Source organism: Balearica regulorum, chromosome 3 (genome assembly GCF_011004875.1).
Source record: "Balearica regulorum gibbericeps isolate bBalReg1 chromosome 3, bBalReg1.pri, whole genome shotgun sequence".
Lineage (NCBI taxonomy): Eukaryota > Metazoa > Chordata > Aves > Gruiformes > Gruidae > Balearica > Balearica regulorum.
The window spans coordinates 29524749-29552577 of record NC_046186.1 but is presented as its reverse complement, the minus strand read 5'-3'; the positions used below and the strand labels follow the sequence as shown (position 1 = coordinate 29552577).

The following is a 27829-nucleotide window of genomic DNA, read 5'->3' as shown; positions in this document are numbered from 1 at the left end:
GTGCATCTACACACACACCATGCCAACTAGCACCTATACTGGCCCACATTCTTTTCGCATTTGTCAAAATAATTTCCAAATTTGGCAACAAATAAAGCAAACAAACTAACAGAGGAAGTGCTATGCTGCACTGTATCATCTATTCTTATGCCATGTAGTTACAACAATCTGATACGATACAGGATAAACTACAAGAGTTGCAGTGACTCAAAGAAAGAAAATAATTATAAATGCCCCCATCCAGTAGTTTAAAACACCCTCCTGTAATGACAGGTTTTTTTCATATTAGCATCACATGAACACAAGAGTAACAGAACAAAGGATAAAATGATGGTGAACCCGGACGCTAACAAGTGCCAAGGACACTACAACAGAACACCCGTAAATTACTGTAACAAATCTTTTGTACCCAACATTAAATACGAAAGAGTGGCAGGGGCTTTGAACACATTTTACAACAATATATCTCAAGTTTTTTTCTGGATAGGAGGGGAACATTTATACAATTGTTACTCAAACACTGCTGTTACCAAAGCAGTGCTGACCACTCTGTTAAAAGCAGTGTTAAATAGCAAAGCTCAAGCAGTATGTTAGCCCTTGCTACAAAAATCGCTGCTGACAGAAATTAACCTCTGTCTTCAGCAATGTGATGAAAAAAAGAATACCTACAGTTTTGCAAGACTACCATGCAACCATTCAGAATGCTAAAAGTACTGCAAAGTAACTGTCAAAGCAACTATATACGCAGTGGCCACAGCCACCTTCAATGACACCTAACCAGCTATTAGAGGAAATTCTAGAGGAATTTTATTTAAAGCTTTATTTCTGGAGCATGAGTCTATGATCAAGTATAAGCCCTATAAAAATTTTGCATCAAAAAGTCATTGTAAGGATATAAATAAAGTGGTTTTGTAGAAAAATCCTACTATCACAAAATCTAAGATTAAAAAATTGTAGAACATAAATTCTTTGAAGTTAGATTATCCCAGTAAAGTACAAGGAATCAAAATTTTGCTCTACCTAGTTCAAGAAAATACTGTTCAATTCTTTGCATACCTTATACGTTATCAAGTTTAGAAAAGTATTGCTAGCATTACTAGATTAACTATCACATGAAGTGTAGAATCTGTGGGGACCAACAACGAAAGATACACGTGTTGCTAGACAGCCAATTGCTAGAAACAGTTGCTAAAAAACTCCCTAATTCTTCCCTTACACAATACCTAAAATGCATTTATTTTGAATGGTTTATTTTGCATTTGAAACACTTTGAACACCAGAAAAAACAGCCAGAGATATAGGTAAAAACACAGTTAAGTTCTTCATGGTCACTTATTTCCAAAGATAACTCTAACGCTTGCAGGAGGAATGTATTGTTCCCCTGAACACAGCTGTGTCCTCCACTTGAACTCTACAGGCCAGTGGCTTGGTATCACTCACAGCAAAATTGCACATATCAAGTGTACTCCCATCGCGCAATAATTCAAAAGTGCCTTCCGACCGGGTAGTTAATCAGAAGCAACAGAATATGAAAAGTCTCATGTATGAAGAACCAGTGAGAAGAGGAGCGTTCATGAACAAGGCAAAGGAGTAAATGGCAGAGGAGGAAGTCCCAGCCAGGTTCACTGTGGACAGTCATGAAACTTCTCCCACCCACTGGCTCCTGGAACATCAGGGCATGTACTGACACTGCTACAGCACAGCAAGATACAGGAGCATGGGTGCAATGACATCTGACCATCAGGAAAAGCTACAGGTATAGAGAACATCTCCTCAACTCCTTCAAGCAGCCTCCCACGGCCACAACAGGTACTCACAGAAGTAACCTACCAACCCACTTTCATTATTAAGTGATCCATCATTAAAAACAACTGTTAACTCTCTGTTAAAGAGAAAAAACATGTCAATTAAACCTGACTTCCAGAATTTCTTCCATATTATGTTTACCATAAAAATCTCTTCATGCTCTCAACATAATTTTCTTTTTCTGAGTTTTCCACCTTATAAAAGTCATTTCTTCAGTTGTTGAATTAGTTTAAGTTAGGTATGTCACAATATTGCCTCAAATCTCAACAAATATTGGTATGAAATAAACATGCTGTAGGATCTGATATGGCAGACTTTTGTCCCCATTTACTACTTTTTCATTACATCTCTAGCAGCTCTAAATGACTTTCCAAAATTAAAAGAATGATTGCTTGCTAAGGAAAGAAACTGAGATCTCAAACAAGCATATCCTTTCAAACTAATCTTAGAGGGAAAGGAAGAATAATATCTGGACAAGAGATACTGTACCTCTTTAAGGTTTCTCACTGTTTATTTTGTCTGTGAAGGAAGCAAATAATCACTTCAGTTCCTGTTGTATTATTTTCTAGAGCAAAACAGTTTAGTGAAGATGTCCAACTGCATCAGCATGTCTCTACCATCTTATCTAAAATACATTTCAAGCAGAGGTGATCACAAATTGTACATACCTCTAGAAATTCTGAGCGTTTCTTAGCTGATGTACAGGCCAACCATATTCCATCTTTGACTGCATTCTAAATTAAGCCTCCCTTAAACACAAGGTATGTGAAAGTGTTTAATTTTCCAACTACATATTTAGATTTTCATTAGATATATTGTCTTGATATTTTATTATTTTCCTTTACATAGGTTTTATTCAGTTTTAATAGTATTCCCACACCATTTATTTTACTAAGCAAAAGCTAGGTTTCATGCTTTTAAATAATATTCACTGCAGTTACTTTCTCTCCTCCCCTCTCCACCCAGGAGCGACTTTCATATATTAGTTTACATTGTAAACTTGACTTTCATATATTAGCTTCTATTTTAAACTTGAGAATATAAAATAGATGTTCCTGTATTTTTCATGACTGTCATTTTCAAAAGAAATCTGGTTTATTAAAGTCCTCAGAATTCAAACTTTAGAAAAATAAAATATTTCTACAAAGAAATTTAACAAAAAATTTGCCTAAATTGAGAACAAGGAGAGGAAAAATCTGAAGGAACCTAACCAAAGAAAGGAAAAAAGCTCACACTGCTAGTTTAGGATACTCGAAATCCTAGATGTTGAAGATCCTATCTACTTTATTGATGTCCCTGAACCAGCGAGTCTGAAGCTGCTGAAGACAGCATAATAAAACTACCATTCCTTCCATTTTATGTACATACCTTTTGGAACAGTGCTTCCAATTCACTGAATCTGACTAGTGCTTTTTAAAACTTTTGTAAATCCAGTTATTGACTGGACTTATGTTGGAAACATTACAACACTCAAAATGTAAGACTCGGTCTGTTGTCCTGTAAACACCTTCCTTCAGCTTACCCACGCCAAACGACTGAGGGCAAGGACTAGTTACAACAACAGTGATAGACTCCACCAAAAAATCTCTATCCTATTTATTTCTACAAACAGTAGTAATAAACACTGGCCAGAAAAGTATACAAAAAGAACACGCCTATTTGGATGTATAGCACCTTAGATGTCAAAACAAATGGGAAAAGCTGATCCAGCAATGTCACAGAGGAATCAAATAATAAGTAACAATAACTAACAAAAACTTTTTTAGCAAAAGAGGGAAATTGCACCTTAATTGACAGGAAATTAGCTAACACCACCAGCAGTTAAAAAAAAAAATCCCTCACCTGCATCTTTTGGTAATTACTGTATCTAAAAAGAGCATTCAGGGTATCAATTGTCTATCTTCATTCAGTGGAGCTGTGATGTCAGACCACCCCATGCGCTCACTGATACCTTGACACTTACAACCCTCCTACCAATCAATGTCACTTCAAAGTGCTGATGCTGAGCACAGGGAAGTTTTACTATCATCCTCCCTTTCCTTGTATATAAAACCTTGAAGTTTAAGGTCACAGGCATCTAACTGAATATTAATGCTAAGTTGCCACGTGTCTTAAGCACTAGAAGATGCATTCATTCTTACAATGCTTATGGATATTACAGCATCAAAAGCCACAACCAAGACCCAGGTCCTCTGTAGTACCAGATTTTCTCTGAGCTCACAGTCTAAACACATCATGAGATAAAAAAGGAAATCAATACCAGACAGTACATCAGCACCACAGCCAGTAAGAAAACCTCAACTTTACAACTCTCACACTAATGTACTTTCTACTCTGGTTCACGTTGGCTCAAACCCCATTATCTAGGGCACTCTTCAAGAATTAAATTAACTGACAAAAAAATTTTGACAGAACAAGCAATTTGATTTACGAGCATATGAATTGCAATATAGCCACAAAAATGTGTTCAGAACTGTTAAAGAAGAAAGATCTCAAAAAAAGATCTCAAAAAGAGGATACAACACTTGAATGGAATATGGCTTGCTGAACTTTGGCCTTTGAGCATAATCAAATTTGGTATTTCTTGTTCTCCCATCAAACAGGACACTGTCAAATACCTGCCTGACAGCACCATGTACTCAGCAGGTCTATTGCTGCAAAGAAGGCCCAGGTACACTGGAAAAGCTGTATGCCAAAAACATCAACCCATAAGTATACATATGCCACCTGTTCTCTTATTTAAATCCCCTATTTATTATTTTAATCCCTCTAAAATTAAAGATCTAGCTTTTAGTGGCACCAAAACCAAAGCCCTGCCACAGATCAAAGAACAAGAAATGTAAATCTGAGCATTTCATTCATTCTTAACTAGGTCTTCTATACTATTTTTGTGCTCCACTCACCCTAAAGTCTTCAGACACCAACTGACCCAAATCTTATCACTCTGCTACTGAAATTTCAATAGTCTGACATGTCAAATAACCACATCTCAAAATCCATCTATAAACTGAAGGTATATGCTGCTCCCGTCACTGACACAGAAGATCCCTTTCAATTACTCTGATAGCAAGTAGTAAGGGCACACAGCTCAAAGTATTGTTAAACCTTCACTATTCAAAAGAATTACATTCACCAGCCAGAACTGTACCTCATTTCAGTGAGCAGAATAAAAAGTAAATTTCAAACAAAGAATTTAATTAGAAGACAAAGAAATGTAGAAAAAGTATAGAGAAACCTTTTCTTAATCATAAAAGATCAAATTATTGTATCACAGAACATCAACTTAACAGTTCTCTTTTGAACAGAGTGACCAACCTCTCCTCAAAAACAATGCATTCCTCACCCTCACTTTAGAGCTAGAAGAGGCACAAAATGTTGCAGCAGAAGTTGTGTTTTGCCACAAAAATGTCTTTACATTATGAAATCTTTCAAATGTATTTTCTAAGGTAGACTGTTGTCTTTTGATGGACTGTCCCATCAATGAACACTCTTGAATCCCACAAAAATTAAGCATAATCAAAGATTATATGTCATTTTATTCATCTCTCGCACTACACATATCCCTAGAATTTCTAAGGCTCACTACCAAGAGACATTTCCCTGAAAAGAAAAAGACAAGGGCAGATTATCTTTCCATCACCACCACTATGTTCTCCAACTATTTTCCACCCTCACGTTCCTCAAGAATTGTTTCAAGTATTTTCAGCTTAAACATAGTATAAATGTTAAGCTGTGTAACAGGTTACACTGATTATTTGTCAGTCAGACACCATGCAGGTGGATTTCACCAGCTGTCCATTTTTTTCACTTTTTGCTGCTATATAATGAACACTTATATTCCAATTTAGTGGACTTTGTCATTGCTACTTCATAATATTACCTTTCAAAAATATTTCCTTCCCATAAAAAAGTTTCTGACATAATATGCCAAAATAATACAATAAAACAATGACAGTTTGCTATTTCCTACACATAATTTATCTCCCTTTAGTATTTTTAAGCCTTAATTTGAGTAGGAAAAATTAATTATTTAAAAATACAAACTTCCATTAAAATAACAGCTAAAAAAATTTTATACAGCAAACAACAGCTCAGCTCTTTGCACAACATGAGTAGTATTTACTCCATAAGGTAGAGCTAAGACTTCTGAAAAGAGAAGGTCACAGAAGTACGGCAGATAACAATTACAGACTTTTTAGAGCTCTTCCTTTCTCAGAAACCTCTCTGTTTGCTTACCACTGTGTTGAACTACTTCAGTTAACTATATTGAATTAGATCTAGCCGACATGGCTTTTAGTTAGGTGCCCTTTCAGCTGCTTGAAATTCATGAAGGTTTACAAATGTAAAATGCACATAAAAAATGAATGCGTAATGGGCAGTGACAGCTGAAAAAAATCTAGGTGTTCAGAATTCCATATTTATATGTATAATCTTGAAAACTAACTACAGAAATTAAAAGTAGAAGCTACTTGGGAAAGCAAAGAGAGGTGAGTAGCAGTTTCATTGTAGGCTACTCACTAAGTGCAAAGACCATTCAAAGTTAAATTATTCCAAAAACCAGAAAATTCAGGTTTTCAAGATCTTCCTTACAGTATGTCCCAAACCTTAGTTGATTAATTTATTAAGTAAAACAAACCCTGAATTAGTGGTGTTAAAGAGATGACATGTTTACAATCTTTATATTTAATCCTACAGTATTTCCACTGTTCAGCGACATTAGCATCCATTTTTATAAACGCAAATGTATAGAAATTACATAATTCATTAACAGCCACATAAAAGACAACATCACAACTACAATTAGTATCATACAGCTGTTGTCACCCCGTGTTCCTGTCTTCTCTTCCTCACTTTTATAGTTCATTCTGCAGGCTACTACTACTAACTCAACCTACTGCACAGAGTGCTCTTCTTCCAAGCCCTCACCTCACGGCTAGAACAGGTCTCCATTGCGCGGCCCACACAGAAAGCACACTTGCAATCACACTCGCAATGGCTCCTCTAAAGCTGTATAGATATTAATTACTTGCATTCCAGTAGCAAGCAAGAAGCGCGGACACATTGCCTCAGAAAGAGCATCTCATCCAAAAACGGAATCTGGAAATGCCACCAGGCCACTAAATCCCCCTGGCAGTGCTGATGACCACATTTTCTCCCGTGTTTCCTACAGTGGGTACTATACACAAGAGTTAAACACAGAAATTGTTGATGATGCTAAGTTTGAGAGACAGGAGGAGGAGCCCGGAATAGGTCAGACCAATAGAAGGAAGAACAGCAGGGTCTAAATTGGTGTTTGTTCCTCAGGTTTGTATGGGGCAAGAAGGTATCAGCGGCTAAAGCGGCGGGAAGGGACAAGCGGTGCCAAGAAGGGGCAAGACCTAGTACACGCGGGGCAGGGAAGGCGGTGCGGGAAAGCCAGCAGCAGCACGGCTGCGGGCAGGGAGCCTGCGGCAGATTCCCGCACGGACGCCGGGGCGGGCGTGGACGAGAGAGGCCGCCGCAGGCAGCGAGGCCGGGGCCAGAGCGCCATGTCAGGTGGCAAGGCGAGGAGCCCAGGAGCCGGCCGTCCCGGGGCCCGCGGGCGCAGCCTCCGCAAGGTCAGCGCCGGCGCCGCGGGGCCGCGCTCGGCTAGAGCGGGGCGGCCAGGGCTCGGCCGGGGAGCGCCCTCCCGGCCCGCCGCCGGACCGCGGGCCGCTTCTGCGCAAGGGCCGGCGGCAGCGTCGCCTCCGCGCCCAGCCCGTGCCAGCGGCACCGCGGCGGAAGCAGGCCGCGTCCCACCCGGGCCGACCCGCCGCGCTGGGCCCCACCGCCAGGCCACGCCAGACCAGGCCAAGCCAGGCCGCGGCCCCGCCGCCGACGCGGCAGGCCCAGCCCAGCCCGGCCGCCCGCCGCGCCCCGGCGAAGGCAGGGCGAGGCCGCGCAACGCAGCGGGCTCCCTCTCCCTCCCCGTTCCCCCTTTACCTGCCGCAGCCCGCGGCGCGGCCCGGCGGCGGTAACTCACCCTGCTCCGCCGCCCAAGCGCTGCCCCGGAGCCGCGGAGGAAGGACGCGACGGCCGCGCCGAAGGGAGAGAGGGCGGCGCGCGCAGCCCCGCGGCCTGTGGGAGCGGGGGTGCGCGCGGGCTTCCCCGGCCCAGGTGGTGCCGCCCGGCCCGGCCTGCCTCGGCTCGCGGTGCCGGCCGCGTGCCCGCTGCCCCGTAGGCGCGCCCCCGCGGCGTCAGGCGAGCGGCGCCGCGCCGGGCCCGGCCGCTCACGTGACGGCGCTGTTTACGGGTTGGGGGGGGGGAGGCCGGGCGCGCCGCTGCACTGCGCAGGCGCCGGGCCGGGTTGGGCTGGGGGCGGCCCGGAGCGAATCCCGGGTGCCGCGGGTTGCGGGGGTGTGCGGGGTGTGCCGTGCCGTGCCGTGCCGCGCCGCGCCGCCGGCGGCCTCCTCCCGGCGAGACCTGCCGCCCCGTGACATCACTGCGCATACGGCCCCCTGTCGCGCCAGGCCCCGCGAAGGCCCAGTCACCGGAGCCGGCCTCCATGGCTCACCCGGGGGGGGTCCCGGGCCCCCTCGCGGGGGTTGGGGGCCGAAACAGCGAGAAGCGCCCGGGTGGCGGCCCCGCGGCAGCAGCTGCGCGGGCCGGGCCGTGTGTCTGCCAGGCCTCGGCCTGCGGGGCGGGGGAGCGTGGCCGCAGGGCCTGCCGGTTTTCCCGTTAAGCCCGCGGCACAGGGCACAGCGGGGCGCGGGCTGAGTGAGGCTGGCCGGCCCGGCACCGCTCCGACGAGTGCCTCTATAATGCCGTGGTCTTCCTCCACAAATGGCGGCTGCCGCCCTCCTCCTCGGTACGGTCCGTGTTACACAACCTGCTGCTTCTCCGTGCTTCGTGTGCACCGGCGGCCTTGGGCAGGTTCCTTCAACCCTCCATGTGCCAGGTCCATCGGTCGCTACCGGTCGAACAAGAACAATCTCCAGAGCCTGTCCGTCGCGGGGAGACGTGTGTCGTGCTGCCTCTCCACACGTGCGTTTCATCTCCTTGGCCTTCTCTTTTCCTGGTGAGAAGTTCTCCGTGTGCACTACGGGTACCTGTGGCACACAGTCGTACAAATCCCCACCGTAGGGGCTTTTATGGTGTGAGTTTGTCAGGTCATCAGAACCTGAAGTAATTTAGTCTCAACGTAATGTTATCTAAGAAAAGGACTCTGTTTTGCATTATAGCATTAGTTAAATGCAACATACGTTATGCTGCTTTCAGACTGAGGGCTAGTATAAAGTGCAGTACTGGGGGCTTATTGCATTTACCAAATTTCAAATTGAATACACCTCCAAAAAGAGAAACAGATTTTGAATATTATTTCTAAAAATCCAGTTTAGTATTATCTTCTGAATGGCTGCATATTAACACTGCCTTTACATATTCCTTGTATTATGTAACAAAATGCAAACATTTTATGATATCAGGACAAAAAATAACAGATGAAGATAAAATTGATTGGTTTTCCTTTTGTTTCTTTTTTTTAAATTCTGAGTCTTTGAGATGCATGTTCTTTAGGGCCTTCTGTGGTGCCATAAAGGCTGAAATACATTAAATATTTCTCTTGCTGCTGTCACAGTAAGGAAGGAGACTTTAAACTGAAGGCATGGTAACACAGTGACATTTTCAGCCACTGCATAGGGTAGTTGCAGCAAGGTAGTAACACCTTTGAAGCAGAGCAGTTTTAAGCCACTCGAAATTTTTTCTTTCTGTCCCTCTTAAAACACCTTTATGTAAATCACCACAAGTGTTTTTTTCCATTTTTCTTCCTGTGCTTTCCCAGTTTCAGAAATTCTCTCTCCTTTCGAAGGCAAGCATCTTTAAAAAAATACTGCCTTCTTACGATGGCACAGAACTGGGCTGATGGCACTAATTTCTTCAAAAGCTTTTTGCGCACAGTCTTTCGACAAGGCACTAAACCTCTGATATATTGTCGAGATTATACTAAGAAATGGAATTATTGTCTGAAGTGAAATTCAGTTAAACACATTCGCATCCCACTGCATCGCACAAATTTTCCGGCATTCAACACTTTTGATCTCATTGCTTTTGACACAAGCACCAGACAAAGCACAGCTACTAATCTGATCATTGTTCATTGCCCTATTCAGTTCTTTCTTTACACTTTCAAAAGTCACATAACTGCAGTGACCCATCTCAGTTTAACGGAGTTTGTATACTTCTCTTTTGCCATGACCCAGGCTGTGCCAGTCCTTTATAGTCACAATGGCCTGTCCCAAATACAGTGAACTTGCCCACCTGGAGCACCTATGTTGTAGTTTAATTTAACATTAAAAAAAGAAAAAGAAATTACCGCAATGGATAATTTAGTAGGTGTTACAGAGATCTTTCCATACAATGGCAGATCAGCTATACACAATTACAACTGCACCATCTGCTATCTTTCCTAGCAATGATTTATCGTGCCATCCCTTTGCACATGGGCTACTTGGTAATAGTCCAGATCTTGCAAGTTGTTTCTATTGGAAAACAACCTATTTATTTTCAGGAAACAATCTACTAGTGCCCTGAACACAAGAGAAAGCAGCAGCAGCAGAAGGCAGTTTCTTTGCTTAGAGTTCCAAGTCTCTTCAGCCACAACTCTTTCCAGGAGGTTCCTGAATGATTTTTCCTTACAACCCTCCCCTGCCCTTCCATATTTTTTTCTAAACAGTATTTTTTAAATTATGCTGTGCACAGTCAGATATCGCACTGGTCCTAAATGTGGCTCGCTTTTGAGTGTTAATTACTAGTCCTGCAATTGTCAAAATGTAGAAAGGATTTAGATTGCTCCATATGCTTAACTGGATAAAGCAGTTATTGAGTATCGTAGCAGACTAACAGGTTTTCTTCCATGCTGCAGGGTAGTATTTGCCACTGTCAAAAGCTGAGATACGTTATAGCAGTAGGCCGATATTTGAGCAATATTCAAGCAATATTCAAGCAAAGTCTCACAGGAACGTCTTATTTTTTTTTTTTGGTGGGTATGTCTGTTTGAATTTTCTCAAGATACTTCATTTACATGATTTTAAAACCCAAGTGTTGCATTTATGTTGTACATTACGGAACTTCTTAGAATGTCATACAAAGCAGAATTAGACCTCTGAAATAAAGTGTATATATACTACAGCAGCAGTTGCATTTATCTGCCAAATTTACAACACTGAACAAGCTTATTTTTTTCTGCTGTCTGTTTTCTGAAAAGTCATAAATATTATATTTGCACCTCTTAATAATTAGATAACTGCCTGTCATACCACATTTGCCGTGATTTTTCCCAAGGTGAGCCGCAGACTGCCTGTTCACAATATCTAGGATTTGCCAATATCAATAGTTCAGGAAGCTCCATAGTTAACTCATTTGAAGCCTATTGGATGTAAATTATTGTGAACTAGTATCCTTAACAGAATTTAAAACTGTTAGTTCTTCAGATCTTCTGCATTTCTTGTTGTAGTAGGAATTCTTTGACTCTTTCAAATGCGGAACAATAACAGCAAATAATCTAAAATTTTCTAGTCCCATGGTGAAAGTGCACATCTTTTTATTAAGAATATCAGAATATGACACTATTTTTTCCTTTCATTGCCCTGCGTTCCTTGCTTTAGTTAGTACAGGAACTGTAACATATTCCGCTTTACCTACTTTCCACCAAGTTTACGGTAAGATCATTCTCTTTCCCCACATGACGAATTGTTAGCAGCTGCCAGTCATTGGAGCAAACAACAGTTGCATGTCACACTTTAGAAAGCAGCAGAAAACCATTCAGGTCCACAGGTGAAAGGGACTGAAGCTTTTAAAATTTACAATAGCGTTTGGTGAACAAAGGTGAGGTTCTGAATACAAAGGATGTTTAGCCATTGATTACATGACTAAGGGTAGATTTTAGTAGAGAGATGAAACGTACAGAAGCTAAAAGCTATTTATTAAGAATTGTCCAATGGAATACACAGATTCAAGACTGAAAAAAACCCATTTTATCCCAGAAGACAAGATGGGGTTGCAATTATTTGTGGAGATTTGTGTAAACCAGGAGAAAAGATCCTTAAATAAAGTTTTAGAGTGCTAGAGGAAAACAAACTATGATATTTAGCACAAAACAGGCCTTTGAGACTTATCACCCAAACTAGTTTGGGCAGTTGCTTGTGGAACTGCTGCTAGAGTTATTAATCCTCTGAACACTGGAAATTTCACCCCAGTACTGTTTACCTTAATTTTTGTGTTCTGTGGAGACAATCATATGATAGTAAATGATTGTAAAAAATAATTTTATTTTTAATAAATGCTCATTTGATAATTTATCAGGGTTTTTTTCCCTGTATAAGGAGAGATCTGAGAGAGTATGAATTATTTTAAGAAAAATGTTATTTTTATAAGTAATTTTCTATATATATTCCTATAGCTTTATTCATATACATTGTAGTGTGTACATGATGCATCTTGCATTAAAAATCTCTACAAGTTTCCTGTAAGGCTGGTTTCTGACTTGTGAGATTTCCTTTCTGCTTTTCCAATAAGGTTGAGCATTGTATTTCCTTTGCACACATGTTCTCAAGTCTTCTCTACACTCTATGCCTGTTCAATAACCAGCTGTCTTAAGTGTTCTTCCTGCCACCAAGTGTGATATTGCATCAAGTCGCAAACGCGCAGCCATGGTGCTAGAAGTAGAGACTGTCACTATGCCTTTTTGCTGGGATTGCTGGATTTTGGGGCTGTTCTGTTGAATATCAGAGCACAGAACCAACAGATCTTAAGGTGACCACTGTACAGAAATAAGCAAATTGTTTCTTAACCACATGATTCCAAATAAAGAAAAATTTAAATAAAGATGAAGGAAAAATGTGATAAAATAAAATTAGTTTATGAATGAAGTATATATGATACGTCACTCTGGAAAGGTAAAATCAAATTAAAGACCTTAAAAGATTCACCGTTTGAATTTGATATTGCTAAAAGTCTTCCAGGCCATTGGAGAAGAAATCTTATTAAGCACACATGCCTTAATTTGAATTCATCTATCTTGGACAAACATAACAAGGACTCTGCATGAGATTCTGGTCTTCCTCAGTCAGCAAAATTCTTGGTCATATTCTAGGTTTTATGAAAATTCAATTAAATAATTATATCTATATAGATATTATATATTATTTGTTTTTATGTATGGTAATGTATTATTTCTTATATATTTATTATAATCATATATACACATAACAAAAGTGGAGTTCCCAAATCAATTGTTGAGAAATTCCACTCACCCTCTCTCCAGCCTTCTGTTACTATCTGTTGTCTTCTACTTTTTCTACTTTAAAACTGTTCTACTAAATCTCCTTCTCCAGTTTAAATAATCATTTCTAGTGTGACATAATAACACCTGGAAAATCCATTCTGCATTATATTCTGCCTATTTTTTTCCCCTCAGATCTGTGATCACTGCTACAGGCCCAAAACTGCCCTACTCATTTTTTCCCCATTCTTATGTATAGATACTGAACTTGCTAACCTCCAGCTATACAGTACTACGTTTGCAGTCTGAATGCATGGGAAACTCCACAGCTATGCATCACAAACATTATATGATGTAGAGGCTAGTAGGGTTGCTGGCTGTGCACCACTCAGCTCTGCAGTAAACCCGTTCCTAGCCTTGGCATCCTGCCGACACGGACAGGCCTCTGTTCCCAGCGCTCCTCAGGGAGAGAGGTTGGGTATGTAAAGAGACAGCTGCAGTTGCATGGTTCAATCCCAGCCTTAGCTACAATAGATGCAAAAAAACTGCCTGTGGGTGCCTGCCTCTGGCTTTGGGATGGGACACAGATTGGAGTGGAGTGGAGTGGAGTGGAGTGGAACAGAAGAGAAGAGAGAAGAGAGAAGAGAGAAGAGAAGAGAAGAGAAGAGAAGAGAAGAGAAGAGAAGAGAAGAGAAGAGAAGAGAAGAGAAGAGAAGAGAAGAGAAGAGAAGAGAAGAGAAGAGAAGAGAAGAGAAGAGAAGAGAAGAGAAGAGAAGAGTATTTCAGTTGGATGGAGCCTACAGTGATCATCTAGTCCAACTGCCTGACCACTTCAGGTTAAAACATGTTGTTAAGGGCATTGTCCAAATGCCTTTTAAACACTGACAGGCTTGGGGCATCGACCACCTCTCTAGGAAGCCTGTTGCAGTGTCTGAGCACCCTCTCGGTAAAGAAATGCTTCCTCGTGTCTGGTCTAAACCTCCCCTGGGGCAGCTTTGAACCATTCCAACATGTCCTATCGCTGGATACCAGGGAGAAGAGCTCAGCACCTCTTGCCTCTGAACTTGAAATGTGAAGAGTCAGTTGTTTTCGAATTTGGACATTGACATTTTCCAGTTTCTCCAACTAGAGAATATGAATTAGAATTGCTTCCATGTGAAGTATTCTCATTCTACATCATTATTTCCATGAACTTTGTAGCCTTTGTCTTCTTATTCAACACTGAGGCACAGTGGAGAAAGATGGAGTTTAGGAGCAATTAATCTAACTGGACCAGGTGGGATGCATGCAAGGGTACTGTTGCAGCTGGCTGAAGTTGTTGTGAGACTGCTCTAATCTTTGAAAGGTCATGGTGATTGGGCAGGTTTCTGATGACTGGAGGAAGGAAAACCTCATGCACACCTTCAAGAAGAGCAAGAAAGTATCCAGGGAAAAACAGACCCATCAGCCTCACTTCCTTTCCCAGGAAGGTTATGGAGCAAATCCTCTTGGAAGCCATTTCTAAACATGTGAAAAAGAAGGGAGTGTGTATAAACCAATTTGGATTTACCAAGGTCAAGCTATGTCTGACCACTGTGACAGCATACGATGAGATGTTTGTTTCAATGGGTGAAAGGAGAGCAACAGGGGTCATTTTTGTTGCTTAGTCCTGCATCTGTGATGCCACAGCCCATGCACTGGTACAGGCCGAGGGTCAATTGGCAAGAAGGCAGCTTTGCGGAAAGGACCTAGTGGACGAATGAATAGAAAGATTGCATCAGAAAGACAGCAGGTCAAGGGAAATGATTAGAGACCACGTCTGGAGTACTGTGTCCAGTTTTAAGCTCCCTAGTACAAGAAAAATATTGACAAACTGGAATGAACCTTGGTGGAGGATCACCGAGATGATTAGAGGCTTGGAGCATATGGCATATTGAGAGATCTGTGTTTCTTCACCCTTAACGTGAGGCTGAGGAGGGAATTTTACTGCTGTCTCAGCTACCTAGCAGGAGGATGTAGAGAGGAAGAGGCAGACTCTCTTGGAGGTGAAAAAATAGGAGAAATAGGCAAATTGCATCCAGGAAAATTCTGACTAGCTGCTAAGGGAAGGGGATTCACTGGGAAGGCAGTCAAACCCTAGAACAGAGGTCTGGAAGGGGCTGAGTTATCTCCACCCTTAGAGATATTCAAAACTTGGCTAGACAGGCTTCTGAATAACCTGATCTAATTGTGAAGTTAGTCCTGCTTTCAGCATGGGGTTGGACTAGGTCACCTCCCAATATTTTGTCCAATCTAAATTACTCTGTGTCTCTAAATGGGACAATTGGGAGATTTCCCTCAAAAAGATCCTACTGCTTCAACCCAAGAATATATGACAATTCTAATTCTCTTCCTGGATTTGACTCACAACCTCCCGATTTTGTCCTTTTACACTTCCAAGGGTGAAGGCCTTGCTATTTAATAGAACTTGCAGAGACCTAAGTTTAAAGTAGCATAAATACTTGGTGGTGCTGGAATACAGCTTGGACAGGAATGTAAGCATCAAGGGCCATTGAATAGTACTTCTTAATTTTTTCCAGTGAAGAAAACTAGGTACCAATTAAGGAAGTCCAGAAGGAAGTTTTGAGGTAGAGAAGTGAAAATAATGTAGCAGACAAGTGAAATAGAAACAACCAAGAATTTCTGGTTGTGTTGGTTTTGCGTGGCAAGGTTTTGGTAGCAGGGGGGCTACAGGGGTGGCTTCTGTGAGAAGCTGCTAGAAGCTTCCCCTGTATCTGACAGAGCCAATGCCAGCCGGCTCCAAGATGGACCCGCCGCTGGCCAAGGCCAAGCCAATCAGCACCTCCGTGATAACATATTTAAGAAAGAAAAACAGTCAGAGAGCGCTTTTGCAGCCAGAGAGAGGAGGGAGAAGATGTAAGAACATCTGCAGACACCAAGGTCAGTGCAGAAGGAGGGGAAGAGGTGCTCCAGGCGCCGGAGCAAGATTCCCCTGCAGCCTGTGGTGAGGACCATAGTGAAGCAGGCTGTCCCCCTGCAGCCCATGGAGGGAGGATGAGGGGGTGTAGCGATTCCACCTGCAGCCCGTGGAGGACCCCACGCCGGAGCAGGTGGAGACACCTGAAGGAGGCTGTGACCCCGTGGGAAGCCCGCGCTGGAGCAAGCTCCTGGCAGGACCTGTGGATCCGTGGAGAGAGGAGCCCACGCCAGAGCAGGTTTGCTGACAGGACTTGTGACCCTGTGGGGGACCCACGCTGGAGCAGTTTGCTCCTGAAGGTCTGCACCCCGTGGAGGAGACTCACGTTGGAGAAGGCCGTGAAGGACTGTCTCCCGTGAGAGGGACCCCACGCTGGAGCAGGGGAACAACGAGTCCTCCCCCTGAGGATGAAGAAGCGGCAGAAACACCGCGTGAGGAACTGACCGTAACCCCCATTCCCCATCCCCCTGTGCCGCTGAGGGCGGGCGGAGGTTGAAGCCGGGAGTGAAGTTGAGCCCGGGAAGATGGGAGGGGTGGGGGGAGGTGTTTTTAAGATTTGGTTTTATTTCTCATTCCTCTACTCTGTTTTGCTTAGTAATAAATAAGATGAATTCCCTCTCTTAAGTTCGGTCTGTTTTGCTCGTGATGATAATTAGAGAATGATCTCTCCCTGTCCTTATCTCGACCCGTAATTTTTTTTTTTCTTTGTACCTTTTCTCCCCTGTCTAATGAAAGAGGGGAGTGATAGAGCGGCTCTGGTGGGCACCTGGCCCTCAGCCAGGGTCAACCCACCACACTGGTTCAGGGAAAGTAGGAACAAAATGAGGAAGTCAATAACTTGGGAGGTCAAAACTGTCAAGGTATGAAACAAGCCTTAAGAAGCAAAGAGCTTCAGACATCTGAATGAAGTCTGAGAATGGGAGAAATAAAAAAGGTCAAGTCAGGTTTGTGATTAAACACAAATGTGGGGAAGTTCACATGCTCTCCATCAGGATAGCCTCCTTAATAGCATGTGATAGGATTTTATAAAATTTTCTGACTGCTTAGATTAAAATGGAAACAGCCACCAAGTATCTGCCTAGAAAAAAAGCCTGTCCATTAGCCAAATTAATCCTGACTAGATAAAAGCCACAGTGCAGAGATACTCCATCTGGGGAGACCTGAGGCAGCACCCGAGAGCATGAAAGGCACAGCATGAAAGGCTGTGCAGCTCCTGCATAGCATCCTACAAGGAACTACCTGTTCAAAGGGAGGCAGAAGAAAGAATCCCACCATACCAAATGGCGGAGAGGAGAGTAGGCTAGCCCATCCCTGGGGGCCGGGGGGGATGTGTTACACAAGGGTTTCTACAGCATCAGACCTAAAGGGATGATTGTACTTGCAGTAGAAGGGAACCCCTTCATGGTTTTGCAAATCTGCTGTGCCCCCACTGCCTTTATGTGCTTTTATTAGGAAAAAATGAAAGTTGTTGTACAGTTGAATTGAAATGTTAAAGGTAAGTTTGGGGTTTGCATCCCCTACCTTGTGACACACAGATTTACTAGGGAATTAAAGGCAGCAAACTAAGAAGCATGTAGCCTCCTGTTAGTACCAGCCAATGGAGCGTGCGACAATGCTGAAGGAGCACAGTCCTTTTCAGATCAGTATCATAACTATGGCCCTACGGATTAGGAAGAAGAATTTGCCTTCTATTATTTCTCCTCCAGAGCCCAAATGTAATTCAAGTTCTGTCTTCTTCAGAACAAGCATCTGTGAAACTCACTGACAAAGTAGTCATGTGCAAATTTATATGAAGGATAAGGATCTGCTACTGCTGTTGCTCCACCAATAAAGTGGAATTAAGGCTCCAGCCCACTGGAAAATACCTTTTCCGTATACTTATTTAGATTTTGTTACACTGACGCAGGTTACATGTAATGTTGAGACTGAATGTCTTCTACTATTTGAATATTTTTATGTTGAGCATTCCCATGTATCCAAACACTGTGGTATCTGGTTTTCTTCAGCTACGCTTTGAAAGAGTTCTCATGTGAATCAGAAATCGAAGCAGGCAACTTGATCTTCTGGCACCGTCCTTATCGTTTCTTGTCAGAGCACTATTTAACCACTATTACCTCACAAAGATGTTTTCCATTGATAAGTAACTTGTGTTGTTATTGAGATAATGAATTATCAATGTATCAAGGACAGAACATTAGATCAGTATCTATCAAAATTAACAGCATTCATGCAGGCAATCATCAAGAGGAAAATAATGCCAAGTAAGTCCTGCTGTGGTTACCTGTAGCATAAATCTGTTTCAATAAAAATTGCATCAGGTTATAATTGTCAATGCTTATTATACATTAAGAGCAGGGTATGTTGAGAAAAATACCCAATACTTTACCTGATACTTTGAACTATTGTACTTGGATAAGTTAGGTGAGATTTATTTAACCTACCTGTAGATGCTAACACTGCAAAGTGCTGTCCCATGCTCCCTTTACAGACTATGCTCTCCCCTTTAGAGAGCTCTTCATCTAACCTGTTTTAGGTATCTCAGCATATGATTAATTGCCCAAGAAGTTGCAGAATCCCTTTCACTGAGTGTAAGGGAATCCTCTACTCACGCTTAAAAGTCTGTATTTGTTTAGATGAGTCCCAGCTATTAAAAAATCCCACCACATTTCAGCTTGATTTTAAGATGTGAACGCAACTTGTGAAGTATAACTATTCTTTTTATTACAGTGGTGATAACCTCAGTAGGGATTACACGAACGTGCACAAAGATAACATTGTCTCAACATGATTACTATGATCTCCAGTTTGACAGCCTCCCCCATACCTACAGAAAGTACTTGCTTAATGATACAGCAAAATCCCAACAAATCTAAAATGTTATTTTGAATACCGCCTTTTTATTTAAGTTATGTTATGTTGCACATATTAAAAAAAATTTGAAAAAAAGCCAGTGTTATTAATGCTGCACAGTCAAGCACTCAGAAACTTAAAAATGATATAGGTACGGTCATCTATGAAACCTTAGTCTGGCCCTCAAATACAAATATCTAATTACACAAGATTTTTTCCCCTCCCATCTCACTTGTAAGGATGAACAATGCTCACATGAATGAGTAGTGCTTTACTACTTTTCTTGTGGACTTCTTAAGTCTAACCTAGAGTTTGTACTCAATACAGAATTACACATTTTCCTACTGTTTCTTCTGCAGTAGTACAGAAGCATCTGATTACTTCAGAAATTACTGCTTATCTCCACAACTGTCCTCACGTGAGGACTGGAATGAATGAGGAACTGAAGACCAGGGAGATTAACAATTAGAACTACTAACTAGTTTTGAGTACTCAGTCTGAAATGCTTCAGGACTGTTCAGAAATATGTGGTAGTACATAATTTCATATAGAAGTGCAGTATTTACAGACTTCAGTTGAAACTGACTGCTCAGCACTTCCGAGAATCAGATTCAAGAAAATCACACTTAACTTTATACCTGATTTTAGATATCCAGTAACAGAATATCTTGACTATCTTTCCTCAGCATTACTTAGGGACTAAATGACAGAACAATATAGAACCCACCAGGTTTCTGCTGCAATAATTGAAAGATCATGCTCTCCCCCTCCCATTATTTCCCATAAATATTTAACTTCTGCTACATGCTAAGGAATCTTATAAATACAACCACCATTTACAAACCATACTCACCCAAGCCAATAAGTTCGCAGCACATAGTCTAGTAGGGCAAGGATGTGCTACTATGTAATTAAGTACTGCCACAACGTAACTCTTGAGGAAAGGACGAAACAGTTACATAGTCATTCTAAGCATCAAAATTGGATGTAACATTAGAGCCTCTCCTCTATGCCAGGCTTTAGCCTTAAGTGAAGATACAGTAATTCCATTTAAGCTTTTCTTCCTTTTTATTTGTAAATTCATATAAATTACATAGAACTTTATTTAACTTGCTTTATGTACTTCCATCTATCTTATCTTCATGTTTTGAGTACAGTCAACATTTTGGTCCCTAAAACCTACCTACAAAAAAGAACACCACGTTTTCTGTTCCTTAGGGATTCACGTCTAAATGCAGAAACAGTTCAGAAGTTGACTTGATCTTTGAACACACACTTATTATGCAAAAGTCTTTCCTCTTTAGAAGTCTGTTTACTGAAGTCAACTAAAGTCAGGCCCAGTCTCAAGTTTAAAGAGTTCAAAGGACCAAGCTCCCATCACAAACATGTTAGAGCTTTTAACCTAAATGCAGCTCTCCTTGTATGTGTAAATCCTCTGGAGACACAGCAAAATCTGATTCATGTACTACAATTGCACTAATATTTTTAAATAAATTCACAAGCAGTTTACTGGTACTTGTTTTACAGATTCCTCCCAGTTCTACGAGTGACCAAATTAATATTTTTAACTCTATTTGGATATTAATCTGCGTTAAACCAGTAGACTTACATCAGCATGCTGAACTGCCAAGTTAGACGTTTCTTTGTAAGTTTTGTCTTCGCAATCATTCCAAAAGTCTAGTCCATCTTGACAATAGGAACATTGATGCCTTTAAATGTTATTCCAAAAGAAAAGGCATTATTTCCTCAGCCAAATGAAGCTGTATCCCTTTAATCAAAATACCCTTTAAACAAAGTTTAACTAGTTCAGCTTTCCTTCGGAAGTTAAGAGTTTTACTACTTTACCAACTAACCTAAATTCTATTCAGTTTTGGGCATTTTTAAATCATACAGAATTTCAAAGTGTTCTTTATGATGAGACTATACCTACCTCTGCAAAAGCAATCCTTCAGAAGTCTCATTGAAGCTGATGCTGTACATAGCATCCCACCTCACCGTTCACAAAGGCAAGATACATTTAACCATAGCTTCATTTTAAGCAGACATGGGCCCAGGCTTATGATCACCAGTAAGAACAGCATCTCAGCTGGCTACTAAGAGCATCTTCCAGTTCTCATCAGGAAGTTTGGTCATCACTCTGGAAACTCCAGTTTGCACAGGTCTTAGCTCAGGTAATTTTTGGAGTATCTTCTGCTTGGATGTAGGTTCAGTCTTGACAACGAAGCATTGTATCATGCTATTTCATAATTAAATTCTAATGCTACTGATACAACTGTTCTCCAAGCTTTATAGACGCATATACTCTTCTGCAATTACTGCAAAGACAGTTTCAAGAAGACTAAGCTAGTAATCTATTTTAGTACTGGGGAAGGGAAGTCACAAGTAAGCTACATAAAGAAATACCGTACTTCCTACTATTCATTTTTGTCCACATTTATTTATGAGTAAAACAAACAGCAAACATCACAGCAAAGGGGACATTCAGGCCCAGATTTAAAAAAAAAGAAAAGAAAGCAGATGCCTGGATAGATTCTGAATTTAGGCACCTCAAGATATCTGACAAAGTACACAAAAATAAGTGAAAGTCATGAGCGTTTCAGCAAACTTTGTAAGTGCATTTCAGTATTTATTTAGATGTTTTAAGCTCTCGCACTAGATTTTACAAGCTGGTGAACACTGGCAAAATTATTTCTCCCACAGAACTATAACCACACATTCCCAAGACAGTATAAATATATGGTTGAACTAACATTAATACACATCACCATTTTATCAATTACATAATAAAACAAATTATCAAGTATCCAAATATTAAGTTACGCAGCTTGAAAGGCATACAAAATATTACAGAGGTCTGCCCAAGTCATAGCAGAAACTGAAGGAGGAAAAACAAAAAGAAAAAAATAAATCACACTTTCAACAAAGCAATAGTTGGTAAACAACTTTCAATAGGTACAGTAAAAGAAACTACAAGATTTTTTCAGAAATTTTCTGATTAAGAATTTTTAGCTACAATAACAAAGCATTTCTACATTTTAAAAAAATATTTACTAAAGTAAAGGGCATATTCTATACTTCCTGCACAAGACAAAGGCAACATTTTACTAGAAATATTAAATAGCCCCTCCCAACCTTTTCAGGCCCTCTGTTAAGTTGCACATGAAGTGCCAACATTAATTTTACTGTAAGGCTTTTTGTCTGGAGACATTAAAGACTTGTGTGCTTCTGTACAATTTAAAAGATTTTCTACATGAGTAACGAGAGAGTAATGATTTGTAAAATGAAGAGGTTCAGATAACAGAAGAGCACAGACGCTAGGGTAAAAAGTTGCTGTAATTCATAGTATTAAAAAGACAGACTGTGCAAATCCTGGTAATTCTAGTGCGATTGTGGGAGACAAAACATACAGTGAGCAGGCAAGACTACCTTAGAGGCCATATTCTTCAATATTGAAATGACTGTAGAAAAAAAAGATAGTAAGGTCCAGATAAGCTAGTAGTTCTCACATCATCAGAACTACGCTCATTTATAAAGAAAACCATGTAGCTGATATGCTGGGTATTTTGGCACCTAATCTCTCTACAGATTGATTTATTTTAGTACCCCAATTTTTAGTAGTTGAAACTAGGTGGGTAAGACTCAAATGGCATGATTAAAAGATATTTGAACTGGTAATTAATGAACAAGGAGACAGCTCAGAAACAGGGTACAGCAAAAACATTTACTGGGTCTCCAAACAGATGGATATTTAAACATAGAAGTTGCATTTCTACTAAGCCTTTAGCCTATTAAATACTCCTAAGGAAGCCTCCTTTACTACTAAAAACAAATATCAGACTGATGTCTTTGGCATGCAGCCTGCTTAATTCTAGTTTCCATCCTTTATTTCCAAAGAAGTACTATAGGCTATTGAGCTTTACTGAATACAACAATTATTTCGGTGACCATTGGAGTCTTTAAAGCGCAGACGCATCTTGGGGCGGTATTTCTCCAAGTACAGAAGTTGCTTGCTGTTAAAAGCTCCACGCCGCTTCCTAGATGAAGAAAAAAATATTTTAAACAGAACACAAATATACTGCCCAGTGAAATAATATCACTAGCCAGAGAAAAAATATTTTTAGGTCACTTAAAAGCCACCATCATGAAGTCAAGACTGTAAGCAAAATAAGCATAATTAAAAGAAGCGCCAGGCAAGATGGTGGTAGCTTCCTTTCACAAATACCTCATTGGACCACATGCTCAAAGGAGTACATAGTATTTTAGTCAGTGCTTTAGCCTTTGATATAGACAAGCCAAAGATTGTACATTAAGATAATATGTACAAGGCTTCCTATTCAAGGTATTCTGCCTCTCATATGTACAAATAATAAAGACAACTTTCCAGATCTAACTGAAAGATAGGAGGGGGTTTTGTGGGGGTTTTTTGGGGGGGAGGGGTGTGTGTGCATTTGTGTTGTTTAGTTTTAAACTTGCTCAAATAATTAATTACTGATTCTGGTTTCCCCAGGAAGAGAAAATACCCATCCTCCAGACCAAGTCCTACAAACACTGACTGTATGCAGAGTATGTGTTAAAAAGTTCAGGTGTACTAAATATCTTACAAAACAAAACATTAAAAGACAAGAACAGCATTCAGAATTTCCTTTAATGCCCAAGGATATATCAACATGTTAAATCTTGGAAACAGCAAGATATTGGCTTCATACTTACTGTCTTATGAACTGCACTGCATCTTCATACTTCATTCCACATTCTATCAGTGCAAGAGCAACTAAGACTGGAGCTCTGGTTAAAAAAATAAATATATATTCAGTTTAGCATTTGCCAATGCATAACTTAGAAAAGTTTACTTTCCCCAGTTCTCTTTTCTGTCTTTCTGTGTATCTGATGTTTCTTCCCTGGGGAAGCAAAAAAAGACAGGTAGAAGGCATTTCTACATTAGGTGAGCCATTATACCATCTGTTTTCAAGCTAACCATCCTCATTAATAAAGGGGTTTATATTAATTCTGGTCAACCTTAGCTTCATTCATCTGACTTCAGGTATAAAATAGGACTAGCAGGAATACTAGAGGAGGTGTAGCAGGAATAAGATCCAAGTAATCTTTACCCATTTATTTCAAAGCCAATTGATTCTGGGGAAGAGTTGTGTATAGGTTTCTAGTCCCACAAACAAGCATCCTTAGAAGCAGTCAGGACCCCAAAGCAGGAATTAGAAGAGTGGTCAGGTTCAGTAAGAACTGACAAGTCCTAGACCTGACGTCACAAGTTTTAGGAACAGATGCAATCCACGAGCTGCTGCACACCTCCAAGGATTTCCTTGCTTGCCACAGTATTCTTCATCTGACAGAATACAGTTTTCACTTAGGAAAAAGCTTGACACAAATCAAATTCAAATATATGAGCAATTCATGGCAAAAAAAACCAACACAGAACACCAAGACCCATGCCACACACTAGCAACAGACTTGTGCATATAGTAGCAAGCTTAAGCCATTTTATATGTTCAGGGATTTAATAAAACCTTACATGATAAAAAGCTAGGATCTTCTTTTCAACTAGTTAACTGCCTTATTTTGAGGGGAAAAAAAATCCACAGCTATCATTGTAAGCAGCTGAAGGGGACTTGTTTTGGTAGCATTCACCTCTACAGTCAACTTTGTTATGTGTGAAGCCATAGTGCAAATAGTGGATAAGCCACGCTTACGGACACCAAGACCAGAAACCTCCATTTTATATTGTACATGCTGAAACCCATGGCTAGAATATGGCAACTGCTTTTTGAACAGATCTAGTTCCCAGATAGTCTAGAATAGTATTAAAATCATTATGTTGTCATAACTGGTGGAACTGTATTTAAGATAGTGGCAGCAGACAGAGGGAACAGGGCTAAGAGGAGAATGTTTAGCATTATCTGTAAGAATTTTGAGGCTCAGTGTTAGAAATGAGACTGAAACAGAGCTATGGGACTTTGGAGAAGATTCATCATCCCCCAAGTAGGTGATGTATGAAAGTTGGTCTTAGTGTGCCAGAACACCCCACTTGTTTGTGGCTAGTGGTTACAATACCCTTGGTACAGGGAGACTGGCAATACTGCTGAAGTGAGGATGAAAAGGAAACTTACAGTTGAGTCACTAAAAACCAAATCCATTACAAAAAAAGATGACGTAGCAAGACAAAAAGTATCAGTGGGACACTCATCAATATGCTTGGTACAAGAATATACTTGTTTACTTCATTTAGTAGTTTTTGTGTGAGAGCTGTGATAATAGCATCATCTGTTGACTAAAAGGCCTTTAAGTGTAATACATACATACAACAGTTTCCTGCCATCTGAACTACTTTTAAGTGTAAGGTCATTTCAATACTGGGTATGTGATTATTTTACATTTTCCTCAAATTTTTGTACTAGATATTAACAAGGCTGACCAGGGATGGCAATGCAACAGATCTTTACAACTTTACCCACCTTCCAAGACCAGCAACACAGTGTACAGCAATACAACAACCAGGTTCTTCACGAAATTTAACTTTAAGGAGGTTTAGCCAATCATCAACAATCTGGTTGGATGGTGGCGCACCGTCATCAAAGGGCCAATCCTACAATATAGCATGACATACATAAATACACAAAGATAGAAGTCTTGATGCTTGCATGGCGCATGCATACACAAAAAAAAGAGGGGGGACAACGGTCAAAAGAGCTGACAGCTAAGGGAACCACTCAAGCTTTGGCTTTCTAATAGTACAACTTTAGCAACATCAGGAATATATTCCTTTCAATCAGTTTTCATTGAGCAAATGACTTTGAGCAAAGCCAGATTTTTTTTTCCTGACAAGAGTGTGCCTGTGCAGCTTTTGCCTCTGTCAGGTGCTGGAATACACTTGTAGAGTTAATAAGGTGGTGTAAAAAGACATTTATTTTTATGGGGGGTGAGTTGGTTTTAAACTCTGCTTCTACACTACTTACCAAAACCTGAATGCCTTCTTTTTCCACCGGAGCAGTGTCGTAAGTAGCTTCACACACTCTTACCACTGTGGTAACGCCATATTTCTTAAGTTCCTAGGGAGTGAAAAAAAGACTGCTTTAACAGTAAACTGACTTCACTTACCATTTAATTTTCTCAATAGGTTAGCTTATTAACTCATTCCAAAATTTTCATAAGTAAACTCAGGCAAATGCTTGCTACCTTGTGAAGAACACAGAAAGCTGAAATAACTGAAAACCTGTGTTCTAATACCAGATACCTTTAAGCTCTCCTGCAAACATATCTGAAGATTAAGTTTTGTTATGCTGGATCAGACTTCCTTTTAAAAATCAGATCCAGATAAATATTGATGAAGTAAGTGTCCATCTCCACAAGATCATTCCTTTTAAAGGAACAGGAAGCTTCCTGGTTTGCAAAGCTACATACTTCACTAAAAGCAATCTGAGTGAGGTTTAGATCTTCCCCTTCTCTCCCTCTACTTAAAACAACAGGTTTGCAGGAGCTCTTACTGTTAAGAATTGAGCACAAGACAATAAATTATTCCAGTTCCTGAGTTATGATAAGTAGAGAAGAACAAAATTAAACTTTCCATTTTGCTCTTACTCTCCATTAAAAAAAAAGAGGCAATCACTCCAAATTCTCCCTGCAAGTTACTGATGTTGTCACAGTGATGACTGAAGCATAGCCTAAGCATACTTTATCTAGTTCCGAGAGTTTAAAGGTAAGCAAATGTTATCTCACAATTTAAAATTTACAGTTTCTTGTAAATTATCCCACACTGAATGCAAAGTAGTAGTATAATTTGCCTAAAATCTTGCTAATGAGGGACTGCATTACAAATTCAGACCTCACCAGGAGGTAACTTTGAAGGAACCTATTGTTAGCATACATGCATACACTTTTAACTATGCAGTTTATCATGTAAACCTTGCATCTAAGCATGCTGGAGCTATAAATTCAGATACTAGCAATATATGCCAAGCCACCTGGCTTTACTAAGGAAACAATTTCAGCATGTACCAAAACACTTAAAATAGCTTCACAGCAGCTCTGGATGCAGAGCAAACCTACCACCACCAATTTCACTCAAGTAGGATTCTCTTAAGCTACACTAAAACCATGATCTGCTAATACTGAAGGGACATAGGCACTGAAAGCATGTTGCAATCCTGTTATTTGTTCCTAAGGTTCTGGTCCACCGTGTATAATGAATTATTCACCTCTTTTTAATCACTATGCAATAGGTGCAAGGAAATGTTACACCACTTTAGATGAATCTAAATGTAAGTTCCTACCACTAGCAGATCTTGGTATTGTTCTACACGTAACTCTGCCAGATAATTCCTGCTTTCAGACCTAAACAACGTACTTAATGTACAATGTACTAGACAGTACAATTATTTCTCTGCTTCATTTTCAGAAGTATGTTTTTGTGAAGGCTAAAGTATATGCGAATAGCTTTGTCCGTAAGTCTTTGAAGCATGGCATCAGTATTTTTAAAAAATAATCAATATACAAACAGTCTCAGTACCTCTTCATATGGCTTCCACAGCTGTTATCAACTAGTAAAGAAGGAAATTGTTAATACAGCATGCTGTTCAGGCATTAAAAAAATACATCAGTAAGAATTCTGCCCTGGCCTTACCTCTATGAATTTGTTTAAGGTTGCATTGGTTGGATTGTGTGTGATTAGGAATCTCATGTTCTTGTAGGTGATTTCCACAGGAGCTGGGCGGTTCATTCGGGCCATATTGATTTAGTTAAACATGCAACAAGATTATGAAAGGATTCAAAAAAAATTCTAATACAGAAGTGATGTAGAGAAACTGAAGTCTACTTCACTATACTCCACGTGAAATTCTCAGTGCTTGGAAGTATGAAGTTGGGAGCAATGGGAAATGAAATGAACCTCCTAACAAGAAGCAGCAATTCTTCAATCCAGTAATACTGAGGCAAAAGAAAGGCAGTGCACTGAGGTTTACCCCATCCAGGTC

The 27829-nt window shown here is 40.6% G+C and overlaps 2 protein-coding genes across 5 annotated transcripts in view; both read right to left on the bottom strand.

The window, feature by feature from the left end:
- PHF3 (PHD finger protein 3) overlaps positions 1-8064 on the bottom strand; it is a 52703-nt gene extending 44639 nt beyond the window's left edge. For 3 of the 4 annotated variants that reach the window (XM_075747403.1, XM_075747399.1, XM_075747402.1), the window contains exon 1: positions 7808-8064. The gene's annotated coding sequence lies outside the window, so the exon portion shown is untranslated. Of the gene's footprint in view, positions 1-2295; positions 2321-7807 lie in introns of those variants that run through there. The other variant, XM_075747400.1, reaches the window with a different exon arrangement.
- A 13389-nt stretch (positions 8065-21453) lies between these two features.
- Positions 21454-27693, bottom strand: PTP4A1 (protein tyrosine phosphatase 4A1). The gene is made up of 5 exons (XM_010300928.2): positions 27481-27693; positions 25817-25909; positions 25316-25446; positions 23559-23633; positions 21454-22882 (listed from the first exon to the last, which is right to left on the bottom strand). Exons 1-5 carry the CDS (start codon positions 27583-27585, stop codon positions 22765-22767), a joined length of 522 nt encoding a protein of 173 aa, XP_010299230.1. The 5' UTR covers positions 27586-27693; the 3' UTR covers positions 21454-22764.
- Positions 27694-27829: the final 136 nt, after the last annotated feature.